General features: G+C 50.0%; 1 protein-coding gene across 2 annotated transcripts; it reads left to right on the top strand.

Moving 5' to 3' along the window:
• Positions 1-64: 64 nt before the first annotated feature.
• Positions 65-11,549, top strand: LOC131209874 (protein rolling stone-like). Of its 2 annotated transcripts, none has more exons than XM_058203023.1 (6): positions 65-191; positions 6,128-6,332; positions 6,401-6,623; positions 9,737-9,856; positions 9,936-10,116; positions 11,109-11,549. In XM_058203023.1, exons 2-6 carry the CDS (start codon positions 6,237-6,239, stop codon positions 11,383-11,385), a joined length of 897 nt encoding a protein of 298 aa, XP_058059006.1. In that variant the 5' UTR covers positions 65-191; positions 6,128-6,236; the 3' UTR covers positions 11,386-11,549. The 2 variants fall into 2 exon arrangements, with proteins under 2 accessions (XP_058059006.1, XP_058059007.1); XM_058203024.1 differs by lacking the exon at positions 65-191 and adding an exon at positions 2,775-2,864.
• The last annotated feature ends 681 nt before the right edge of the window (positions 11,550-12,230 follow it).

Raw genomic sequence — 12,230 nt, forward strand, 5'->3', positions numbered from 1 at the left:
GATCGCAGTTGTCGTTTAGTTGTTGGCGCTTTCGGACGCGTGCGCACGCGGTCGTGCCTTGTACTGGCCGCAACATTTTGCCGACTACTCGATCCGCCCAAGTGTCAGTTTGAGAGGTGTTTGGTTTTGTGTTTGTTTGTTTGTTTATTTCGTAACCAAAGCCGTCCCGCGCTTCGTGATTAAAGTTTGAGGTGAGGCTCTGCTTTTATGGTATGTGGCCGCGGTGTGGTTCAGAACTCGGTAGCGATTGGGAGTGCGGATGCCGGTCCCGGTCAGGCCGAAAGTGTTGTTCTTGATCGAGAAAGCGAAACGTAAGCCATGCGCGCGCCACCGGCCACCGGGGCGGCCACCGAGCGTCGATCGTGACCGGATCGGATAGCTATTGTGCCCGGCCGGAAGTGACCGGAAGCGGGGTGGTTCAGCAAAGCGGAACAGAACAGATCGCCGCGCATCACTTTTCGCGTGTGTGCTTATTGGTGTATGAAGCCAATCCGCACATCCGCCGGCTAATGTTTTATTGTGCGATTTGATTGTGATCACATTGGTTAATGGTATCTCGCAACGGAAGTGGAATAAACTATGGCATCAATTAGAAGGCGCGAATTGGGCGCGAAGCTAACAAGGACGATTTCAAGGACGCAGCGGATGATTCAGCGAGCGCCTCGTGCGAAACTTTCGCAAAACCAGTTGACCCACTGCGAAATGGACCATCCCGCGGGCGTTCTTGCATCAATGCGCCCGGTTCATATAGATCAGCGTAAACCGATCGGGTTGCCGGTGCAGGCCGCCGGCCCTCCGCCGGGCGGGACAAAATAATGGCCCGTCAAGCAACCGACGCGGCGCACTGCAAAAAGCGAACAAAAAAAACCGAATGCAACACATTGTGCGTTTACTGGCCAAAAGTGAAGCATTATACCCGCACCGCACCGGCACGTCGTTGCACATTTTTTTCGATGTCTTTTCACACCTCACACATCGCGATATGCCGGGCCCCGGCCGGCCGTCCGTGGCAGCCCCCGGCGGCGCACTGAGTGCATATTTGGGTTATGGTGTTATTAATAATCGTCCAGCCGGGTGGCGTTAATTTGAACGATTGAAATTACTTCACCCATCGGCCGAGCGAGTAACGTACCGGTGAACGGTGAACATAATGCTTCGGTTGGTGTGTTGCGAGCTGCGGCAACCAGCTATCGCCGCGGGTCACGCGTGGCCTTGGGCTGGAATCTTCCTACACCGGTCAGAACCAGCGCGGTTCGCGGTGTGAAAGCTCACCGTTGCCATCAAACGGTTGAATATGAATTTATACGTCACAACAAGGTCACAGGATGGCCGGAACGTTTGGGGACCGAATTTAAAGTGTAGTTAACGAGCATTTAATAAACCAACGGCAAAGTTATGACCTACCAAAAGGCCATTTCCTCGCGCGCGCCAGCATAATGATTTTTGGGTCCGGTGTACGCCGGTTTCAGGCTCAGCTGGTCCCGGGTCACTCGAAACGGACGATTCACACATGTTTATTGTTTACTTTTGTGGCACTCCAAGGAAACTGCCACACGAGACCAACCGTTGCGGTTAGTCACTGCCGCGCGATACGTGCCGCACGCTTTCTAGTGGCCGCACATTTTCTCATGCTGTGCCGGTCTGCCATTAGGCGGAAATATCACGTACGAGAATGTTACTTTGCTGGTCCAATTCCGCTCAATTCCGGTTTCTAATGTTTTCACTACATTTGTCGTCCAACACGTTTCTTTTTCGATCGATTCAATGGGCCAAGGTTCTCGGTAGGTTATCGACCTTCGTCGTCCACCGGTTGATAAGGTTTCCACAGGAAAGGCCGCGGAAAACGTTCAAATGCTGTGCGTTCTCGCCTTTCCTCTTCACCAGCGCACGTAAGGCTTCCGGGCAGTTGACTGCTTGAAGTCCGGCCAACATAGCGCCCCGAACCACCAGAGGGCTTGGAGGTGCTGTAAAGATTATATAATCTGGCCACACCCGACTGGGTGTGAAATAAATTATTCCGGCTCCACCTTGGGGCCCCTTTTAATTCGTATTACTTAGAATCGGGTAAGCCCTGCGAAGCGCAGACTCTTCCCGTGCCAGTCCGTTGTCCTTGCCACACGGAAGGGCCCATCGCTAGCAAGGGCACTCTTCGTGGGCCACCATCGATCGATCGGATCGGACCACCTGATGCGATCAATGAAAATGCAAAAGCAACCGATCGCGCCCTTGATCGCGGAACCCACCGACCGTTTGACCTTGGAACAGGTTTCGCTGCTCGCGGCTCGCAGCTCGTGGCCGAGCCAGGTTGTGCCATCGCCACATTAATGATGGCACACGATGGCGATGATACTGACGCGGCGATGGCCAAACGGAGGGCCCCTGATTCCGGTTTTCGCGCGTTCGCTGTCTGCCGCCGCGTTGAAGTTCTGCGTTTGGTAAACGATCTTGAGACGCCTCCATATGCCAAACGAAGAATGTGGTTCGGATGGCGCAACACCATTCCTTAACCGGAGTGGTAGCCAGACGGTCCAGTAAGTGAACGCACTCTAACGATTCCAATATTGCAACACTCCTGTGCTGGAAGGTTAAATAGAATCGAAAAGAATTAATTAATTATTCTATCTGTGTCTCATGTCCTAACGAGATTTATTAAACTTTTAACGTGTTAAATGGCAGGGCGCCATGGTTTCCTCATCGCAATTATTTAATATTGATTTCAGGCGCCCATTTTCCAGACGATTCCGCCCGAGAATGTGCAACCGGCCCAGCACTGGATGTGATTGGTGCAACCTTTCGTAACCAACCGAGCGGCGAGTGCAACCGGATCAAAACCCTCCGCCGGCGACCGTGCTGGCGGCAGTGTGGTGCGTATTGCGGCCGAAACTCCGGCGACTAATGGCTTTGGTCATTGGTTTGTGCGAAATATCTGCGGTTGCCGCTCGGCCCATTCCTTCGGCTCCGGCGGCCACGGTTCTACGGCGCTCTACTAAGCGTGGCTAATAGCAATGACGAAAAGTAAACCGAGCTAGGGTTTCCGAAACATCATACGCTGCTGGACGCGCTGGATATGCTAGGTAAATGCGTACCTGAGGCCCTCCCCGCGCCGGTCACTGGTCTATTGCGCTTCCACGTCCGGCCCGCAATCGGCTCGGCTCGTTGCAATTGCGTGCCGGCCACGCGAGAGAGCCTTTATGCAAATGCATTCGTGGGAAAAAAATGAGCGGCACGGAATTGACTGTGGAACTTTATCGCTCAATCGATGAGCTTCGGAGGTTGCTTGCGATTCGTTTTCCGGTAAAGCAAATGGTGGCTTATTTTCTTTAAAGCGTATATCTCGAGTTCCAAATGCAACCGAAACCGCCCAAGATATCCAACAATCTGGCGTGTGCGTAACCAAAGAACGAAATTCCCAGCATGGGAAGCCCCCATTCTCTTGCGCAATGGCCCTTATTACGCATTGTGCCTGGCCGACTGCTTTCGTTGTGGGAGCATTTAATGATCGTAAAGTTGGGATAAAATATGATTCCAAATGAAGACGCCAACTCTCTCTCTCGGGCCCCGGCGGCATGGGGCCAACACGGGCCCAGCCGGGACATCGTGTCACGTAGGGCGCCCACCATAAGCCTACGGGGGTTTGCGGGGTCTTATTATGCAGCAGCATAGTGCACACACGGGCCATAAAATACGCATGACAGAAGCGACCCCGGAGCCAAAGCGCACCACGAATGGGACGATAAATTTCCATTGCCTTAGTTTTCCCAACTCGCCCGGACCCGGTCGGAACAATCGGAACGTACCGAGCGAACGTGTGCACAGAGTGTCTTGTGGCTTTACAGGTCCCGGCTAAGACCGTCATTACGCAGGATTGCTGTTGCCAGATCGGTGCGAAGGAAGATTATGCCCTGTAAACAGTGCGATATAACCACTGCAATCGCTGGATGGAAATGACATGAAATAAAATTGCCTGGCACCGAAATCCTTCGGGATAGTACATCCCGGGCCCATCGAGAACGGGTGAATGGTCCGCAGCAACGACCAATTCTCTCTGCTTATTGCATCAAGCAACGGTTGGTCCATACGCAGCATTTACGCGCCTCTTTTCGGTCGGTTTATGTTGCACAGGTCCTCATTAGATGGCCGGTCCACCACGAGCCACATGCGTAGTTACAGCGGACACCGCAACGTTGCAATGGAACGATTACTCAACTTAATTAAAACCAACCGGTTAAGTTTCATTCCAGCGCCCTGGTCCCTTCCGGAGCGACGGCCACGCAATGTACCGAAAAGTGTCCCAACCAAGCGGGCGCTCCGAGAATTGCCCCGAAAGTGACCGAAACCAACCTCTAGAGAGGCTCTGCTGCTGGACCTCTTGGCATGGTTTATGTGAAGAGGTTCAGCACCAACATCTTGATATGCAAGCAATTAAAAGTCATTATTATCCGTTCTCCCATTCATCCGGCCGGATGGAAGGGGATGGCTACGTGCAGGGATCCTACCGCAACGTTATTTCGTCGGTAATTATGTTGCCATTTTGGTTTAACTACTCGTGTGGTGTTTGCTGCTGCGCGAGTCTAATGGCTAAGCTGTCAATTAAAAAGTACCCGAAGAAGATTCCTCGCCCGCCCATCGCAAATACGTTAAAATGTCCGGCGGTTACAAAATAACAGTTAAGCTCCCGAAGGCGGCATGTAACTGGCACGTTACGCAATTCAACTCAATTTAATGTAAAACTGTAACGGAAAAGCATGGGAAAAATGCAATGAATTAACGCCGTGGCGTATTACCAAGAACAGTCGCCCTGTAAGCTGGCCATGGGACTTACTTACATAAATGTCTGTCCTCCACAATGCCCTTGGCGCGCGGGCCTTAATCTTGCGGCTGGGTCGTCTCTTGACCGTTGGTCCAGGGCTGTATGCTTAAGCCCAAGGGGTGATTTAGATGACAAACAAATTCTGCCACTCAGCCCAGAGAACGAGGCGTTCCAGGTGCTTCACATGAATTGCTAGTGAATCACGATGGAGGTACTGCGAATGGTACAAAAAACTTCATAATATTAAACGAAAAAAGGCCCATCGCCCATTAATTGCCCACACTACACAAACTGAGCCGGTTAACCGTGGCGGAACTAAGTTTTATTGAGGAACCCCTGTTTGCCTTTCTAACTATCGCACCGAAGGCTTGAACTGACCGGCCCTTTTTTGCCATCATCACAAAGCAAGCAGACGGTAACGATCGCAGCCCGCAAGTAAAGTGTGGTACTCACATCACACTCGGCGTGCGAAACATGTTGGCTCTAGAGTTGACTGTCATTTGCTGACACATTTGTTTACTCATTTGTTAAAAGTTTCCTTTTTTTCCAAGTCCAGCGGCAATCTGAGTTCGGCTTTGTTGACATTTTACACCACTGATGAATTTGCATAGGCATACTTTGATCTTTGGCTGATCTCTGTTCTTGATCTCCGCTATTATTGATGGCTGTACATCGTCTGTGGACTCAACTGTTCTTCGGTCATGGTTGGCGTTGTTCGCTCCCTGTTTACTTATTTGCCAATCGTTTGATGCTCGTTTGCCATTGCTAGAAGGTTCACACCGCTGATTGTTTGAAAAAAAGAGAATCAACAGTCTCAATAATAAAGGTAAATACCTTGTGGAGGATCAATACATTTCCACTGATTACTTTCGCTGATTACTTTTCATGAACAATCTCATAATCCTGAAACCGTCTGGTACAACGCTTGAATCATCAGTACGACTTCGGATGGCCTTATTTAAAAGATAGCAACGAACGCCGCGGCCCCCTAGAAACCAGTTATCGATGGCAATGCGGGGGGGAATCCTCCGTCCATTTTCATCGGAACTGACCTAACATCCGTTATGGTTGTGCCAGTCCCCTAAGTCCCTTATCTTGTGGGCCGTGTCTAGTTAAGCTTCGAACAAATGCAACCGATTACTCATGATAACCGTCTCCGTAGCTGCTATCTACGGCGATATCGAAACGGCTTTAGCGGTGGGCTTTTCTGGAACACCATTATAGTGTCCGGGCATAGCAGATAGAGTAACTGATTACGCAGTGTGTTACGGAGCGTCAATCGTGTCCCCATCGTTATAATGATCACATCGTTATTAGATTCCTTGGCAGACCAGAACTGGCAGCAACAATAGAAACCGCGCACCGCTGGACGACTTCAGGATAATTCTGACACCTGGAAACCTGCCCCTTGCGCGCGACTGTCAAGATGCCTGGCGCGTTCGTGGAGTCTTGCAAAAATGAGCTTAAAGTACGCAACTGTGGCTTCGCCCATTTGCCGGCCGAAGAATTCGTCAAGTCTCAGGTAAGTTCGCCGGTTCCATTCTCCGGAGCAGACCGGTCGACTAACACGTTTTGTTTGGACACCGCCAGTGGCAAACGCGGACCAAGTCGATCTTCTTCCTGCTGTATCGGATGGCGCTGGCGATCTTCTTCACCGGCGTCGTCATCAACTCGATGGTCGTGGCTGCCGAAACGGCACACTTTGGCAAATACTTCATCTACCTCACGCACTGGGGCATCCTGCTGTGCATGGTAACGACCGTGATGGGTGCGGTTCTGGTGAAGATCTGGTACTTCCATCCGGAATACTCGGGTAAGTAGTAGCGGGCAAACATACCGCGGACCTATCTAGCTTCTCCGTGTGTGGTGTTCCGGCCGTTTGTTTGACAGCGACAAGTGTGACCCGCGATAAAGAAGTCGACGATGTGACAATGCGAGATTGCAATGTTTGATTAATGTGGTCGTCCCGGATGGCAGTCTTCTTGGAACGAACGATGTTCTTTATCACTGGGAAACATGGTCGTCTTTATTGCCAGATCGACTGAAACTTGTTTCGCTGTGCCTTGAAACAACTGGTTCTGTGTCCGAAGCAGGAGCTATTTACATTTTCTCAGACCGAGGGCATTAGGGAAGGTACAACGGATTGCGGCGGGTGATTCAGTTGCTCAAACAGTCAGCAACGATTGGCATTTCGCGGCGATAGCCGTATGGACATTTGACCAAAACAGTCTGTGGGAACGCCGGCAGACTGTCGAAACTTTCTTTTGCAACCGCCGCCGACGAACACACGCGGGTTCGAGAATCCATTTGAATAAATTAAACTAACCAGACACTTTCTCCGCAACGGCAACAAATCCGCGGCTTGGGTTGTAAAACATGGCGCATAAGGCGATCAAAAGCCAACAAATGTAAACTTTTCTCACACGTTTCAACGATACCTTAAAGGACTTCCCGGTGGCCGCGTCGCTTTACTGCCTCCGCCGTTATCGAGCGTCAGCGCAGGCAATCAGGAAAAAACAGAACCCATGTCTTCGAGGCCAGATAGGAAACCTTCAGCCCGGGCCTTCCGTCACGCCGCACTGGCGTTGACTTTTCGGAGAGATCCGAGACGAGCAATGTTAAAGTTTGTGACCATGTCGGCCGGCCGACGAAAGCCGGGCGGGCGTGCCGTGTTCAAGTTCAAGTTCACGCCATGCCGTCAAAGGGTGCGCTCACGGATCACGATCGTCAAGAACCGTGAACTCAGAGGCACATGGCCACCGGTTTTGGGGGCCGCAGCACTCGCGCATGACGATGCCCGGTGACGTTATTAATGCTCGTTGGTGTGATCGTTTTGGTCCCCTCGCGGGGTTAATTGTGCGATCGACACAGTCATCTCCGCTCGATGACCGACTTGAAGATGTCATTCGTGTGCGTGTTCCCTAATGCATTTCGACAGCCTTCGAACGTCAATTGATAGCCATTAGAACGTCACGTTGTAAAATGGCCATGTGCCCAACGGGCTGATCATTTAATTGTTGGGCGCTACTTCGGTAGTCATCAGCGTTCAAAGTGATCTTCAATTACGGAGACGGCGCTTACAGTATGGAACGGAAGCCGTAACTTAACCAATCGATCCACGTTTTTAATTTTGCGCCCAACTGTACAGCTCATCTTAAAAGCTCCCACAATCATATAACTATTAGCACCCTGCGAAGTTGACACTCATGATACGTTAATGGCTCAGCTCGATTCTCAAGGTCGGGGTTTTTTATGGTGTCAATCACAAATGAGAAAAAGAATCAGAACACGGATAGAGTTAAAACACAATCAGCATCATATGCTCCAGTGAATTCAGCGCTTCACCCGAATTCGGTAGCCTTCCGTCGACAGTGACCTCGTTGCATGGGCACCAGGAATGCCGAAAACATTAAAACGGCACCCCCGCGCTGACCTCAATATGTTGCCCACTGGTTTGGTGGTACGCACTTTTATTGCCTGCCAAATTCGAAAGGCCGGTACGGCGGAGCACGAATTTCGAACTCGGTGAGTTTCGTTTCCCTTTTTAAAGCATAGAATGCAGACGACCTACCTTCAACGGTATGCGGATTCGGGCCACTGCATGATGCAGTGTAGCATATTCTACTCAACCTCCGACGCAATGACCGAGTTCTGCCGAACTATTTCCGAGTGTGACCTCCGCCACTTGGCGGAAAACTTTCTCCGACCCTCGGCACACTAGAACGGGGTCGAAACAACCATCACCATTACGTTTCCGCCGTTTTAATGGCCGTCAGGCTCATTGCTGGCCATCACCGGAGGACCTGTTGCCATATCAGGACACGACGCACGATGACGCAAATCAAATGGGGTTTTGCATGTTCTTCGTCACCTATTGTTTGTGGGTTTAGAGATCAAGAATAAGTTGCTCGTCACACAAGTCGGTCGCACGAAAAAAAAAATTAATGTCAGCACATTAAAAGATCCGCGTAAAAAATTAGCATTCGGACCTCGAAACAAGGAGCATCCGAATGGAGTGTTGCCGGTAATTGCCGACCATTCTTCACCCTTCCCGGACGCTGCCGTGCAGTGGTTAATGGGTAATCGTAAAAATAATATCACGCCGGTGGCGTACTCGCTGAAGTTATGAAAAATGCAGGTAATTCGGCAAACACGGTACGTACAAGTAAGCGCCAAGGAGTCACCGGCGTAGAGTGAGCTCTTCACAGCTTGACATAGTTGTTTTGCATTGTTCAAATGCAGACGGCGATCAACACAGACGGAACCTCGGGCACGATGTTGAACGTTGCAACTTTTTAATCGAATGCGCCCCGTTCCGGCCTACGCATTATGGTCAAGGACAAGCTGGACCGGACCCTTGGGCTGTGTGTCTCAAAAAGCATCTCCCCGGCTCTCCGGTGCCGATGGTCTCAAGTGGTTTCGCAAATAAATCGCCCGGAATAACGTTTGCATAAAGGTAGTGAGGCGTATTGCGCAAGGCATCGTAACTCTGTCCGACGGCATTTGTTCTCGCGCGAAACGGATCTTGGCCACCGATCTTAGGGGTTTGGCCAGGCATTGTTGTGTCCGCGCGAACAATGCGTGGCCCTTTTTGTTGCTGTCTTTGTACAGTTCATCTACCTCCGGCCTTTGCGTTGCATTCATTTGCAGCGCCGGAGGAATCAATGAAATGTAGCAACCGCGCACCGACAGCATGTGAACTAACCCAACAATGGATCCCGGAGGGATGGCCAAGGTATCATTTTTCATAAGGAACACAAGGTGCTTTACATAATAGTACGCGCCGAGAAGACTTTGGCGATCGGTTGAATGGAGGTGAAAAGCCATAAATTAATTTGAAAAAAAAGTTACACATAAATTAAAGCCGTTACGTATCGCGCCTATAAATGATAGCATGACAATTCCATTATTCGTTTGCACCGCCAGAAACGGTTTGTGGCTCGGACGAGATGCCAACGGTCTTCAAGTTCTACTGGATGCTACACAACATCACCCTGGTTCTCTCCATTTGCATCACCATCATCTACTGGGCGATACTTCACAATGGTAAGCCAGGAGCGCTGGGCATCGCAGTCGTAATCGACCCGCGGGTCACCTCAACTCCACCCTTACCGTGTGCTTCCAGACACAATGACAGTCGATGCGAACAACATCCTGATCCATGCCTGCAATTGCGTGTTCATGTTTCTCGATCTGATCATCGTGGCCTACCCGGTGCGCCTGTGGCACGTGGTGCAACCGATCGCGTTCGGGCTGATCTACTGCACATTCTCGGTCATCTACCACGCAGCGGGCGGCACAGACCTGTAAGTATGGCACGTAACGCGATGGATTGTCCCGTCCGCTGGTCGGGCCACGTTATGTAGCACCCGCCCCTCTGATCAATACTGTGATTAATGATGCTTGGCGTGCCGATCGGACGGCGCGATCGCTACCAGTGCCGGTGGTGCCTTCGGGGCCGTTTGGGGTAATGTTTCAGGCGATTAACAGTAATTGTTAAAAAGAAAAACATGCAATTCTACAGCCCGTCCTTTAGTTTGCGGGGACCCTAATTGAAAATACTGTTCGCGTGCATTCGATAAGCACGATATCGATACAGCCTAGGTAGAAGAAGGTAGATGGCCAAAGAACACTTGTATACAGAATTTCCCATAATTCGTTCCTTTTGATTTTTGGCTCGAATACACGAAGATAGATTTGCCTTCTTCTGACCATTTATCCGTTACTCAATTACCATCCCGTTAGACGCGGCTAAAATTGCATAACTTTGATCAACTCCCGCTTATATCGTGCAATTGAGACGCAACGTCAGTCCAGCCAGCTTCTGTGACTTCCTTTCCCGCCGACCTCCTGCACGACTTCCTCGTCATTTGCAAGCATAGATATTAACGGCAGCCCTCCGGCTCTGTGATACTCTCGAACGTACGTACACGATGTCCGCAGTAACCTGTTTTTTGTTTGTTATAAAATTGATTACTCCCCACGTTACGGGGGTACAGCTTCTGGATCTCATTTGGTCGAAGTGCAACGTAGTTAACTGACGCCGCTGAGCTTTTGGTGACAAACATTAAATTTTTCGGACATTCCATACCTGCAAGGGTCATGTCCCAATTTTTACTCTCGCATGGTTCGCGAACTCAAAAATTTATCCCCAAAAAGTGTGATGGCACTCAGCTTTACCCCATATGGGGTAAAGGGACCCAGGGTCATTCATGGTGGTAGCGAAGAAGATGGTGGCAACTTTCGAATCTTTGCGCAGCTTGTCAAAAATTCGATATTCGGTCTTTTGCTTTTCTAGATTCGGGCGGCCTTACATCTACAACGTGCTCGATTGGAGCGAACCCGGAAAAGCGATGGTCACGGTGGTGGGCACAATCCTGCTGGCGATGCTGGTCCACATACTGATGTTCGCAATCTACAAGCTTCGGGTGAAGATCTACTCGCGCTACTTTGGCGGCAAACCGATCATCCCCACCAACTCGACCCTGCAGCTGCAAACCGGCAAAGTGGACCGCGGCATCTCGATGGTGTACGGAAACGACAACAAGGGATTCACGATCGGTGAGAGGTACTGAGAAAGGCGGCTTTCGGGAGGACATGTATTACGCAGAGCAGTTCCGCACGGCACTCTGCGCACGGAACCGACGGCGGGTTCAGTAGTAAGCATACGACACCAAGGGTTAAAACACGGACGGTATTTGCATTGAAAACTCATTAAAGTAAGCTGTACGTCGTAAGAGTAAGCTGTGATTCTGTTAATAAATATGTTTTACTTTTTAACTACATCCTACTTCGCGACGCTTCGAATGCCAACACACGAACTGAAAGAAAGAAGATGGAATCCATACCGTTTGAATAGAAATCGTGCTCCAAAATTGAAATAGTATGGTGAGGTGAAATTTAATTTTGCACCGCACTGTGCTTTACCCCACGAAAAAGGCACAGCACAGCACTGTGCTTCTGCTTGCATACAAGACTACTAGGTTGAACTGGGGTGCCACTCGGAGTGCAAATACTCGATCTGACATTTCAGATAGAAGCCAAATTTTTTGCACTTATGTCAAAACGTTTAAGCCTCAGCGGACACGTAAAAACCGTTAGTAACGGCTTTGTTTATAAACAGAGGATAATGTGAATTCTTATTTGCTGGTAAAGCAACAAAATCTAAAAAGGTAGAAAAAAATATTCGAAAATCAATTTATTTTCTCGGACCAAAAATACGAATGTAAACACATTTAACATTTCGTTTGTATATTTTTGCTGCCATACGAAGCGTAATCGATCTGACGCTTTTTATGCTCCGATTTACGGTTCGTGCGGCACTCCAGGAAGGTTGCATACAAGGTTACTTGCATACAAGACTAGAAGTACCGAAAGTAACGTTGTAAACGCAGCGTGGAAACGCTGTAGTGACATAAGC

The sequence above is a fragment of the Anopheles bellator genome, chromosome 2, assembly GCF_943735745.2.
Source record: "Anopheles bellator chromosome 2, idAnoBellAS_SP24_06.2, whole genome shotgun sequence".
Classification (NCBI taxonomy): domain Eukaryota; kingdom Metazoa; phylum Arthropoda; class Insecta; order Diptera; family Culicidae; genus Anopheles; species Anopheles bellator.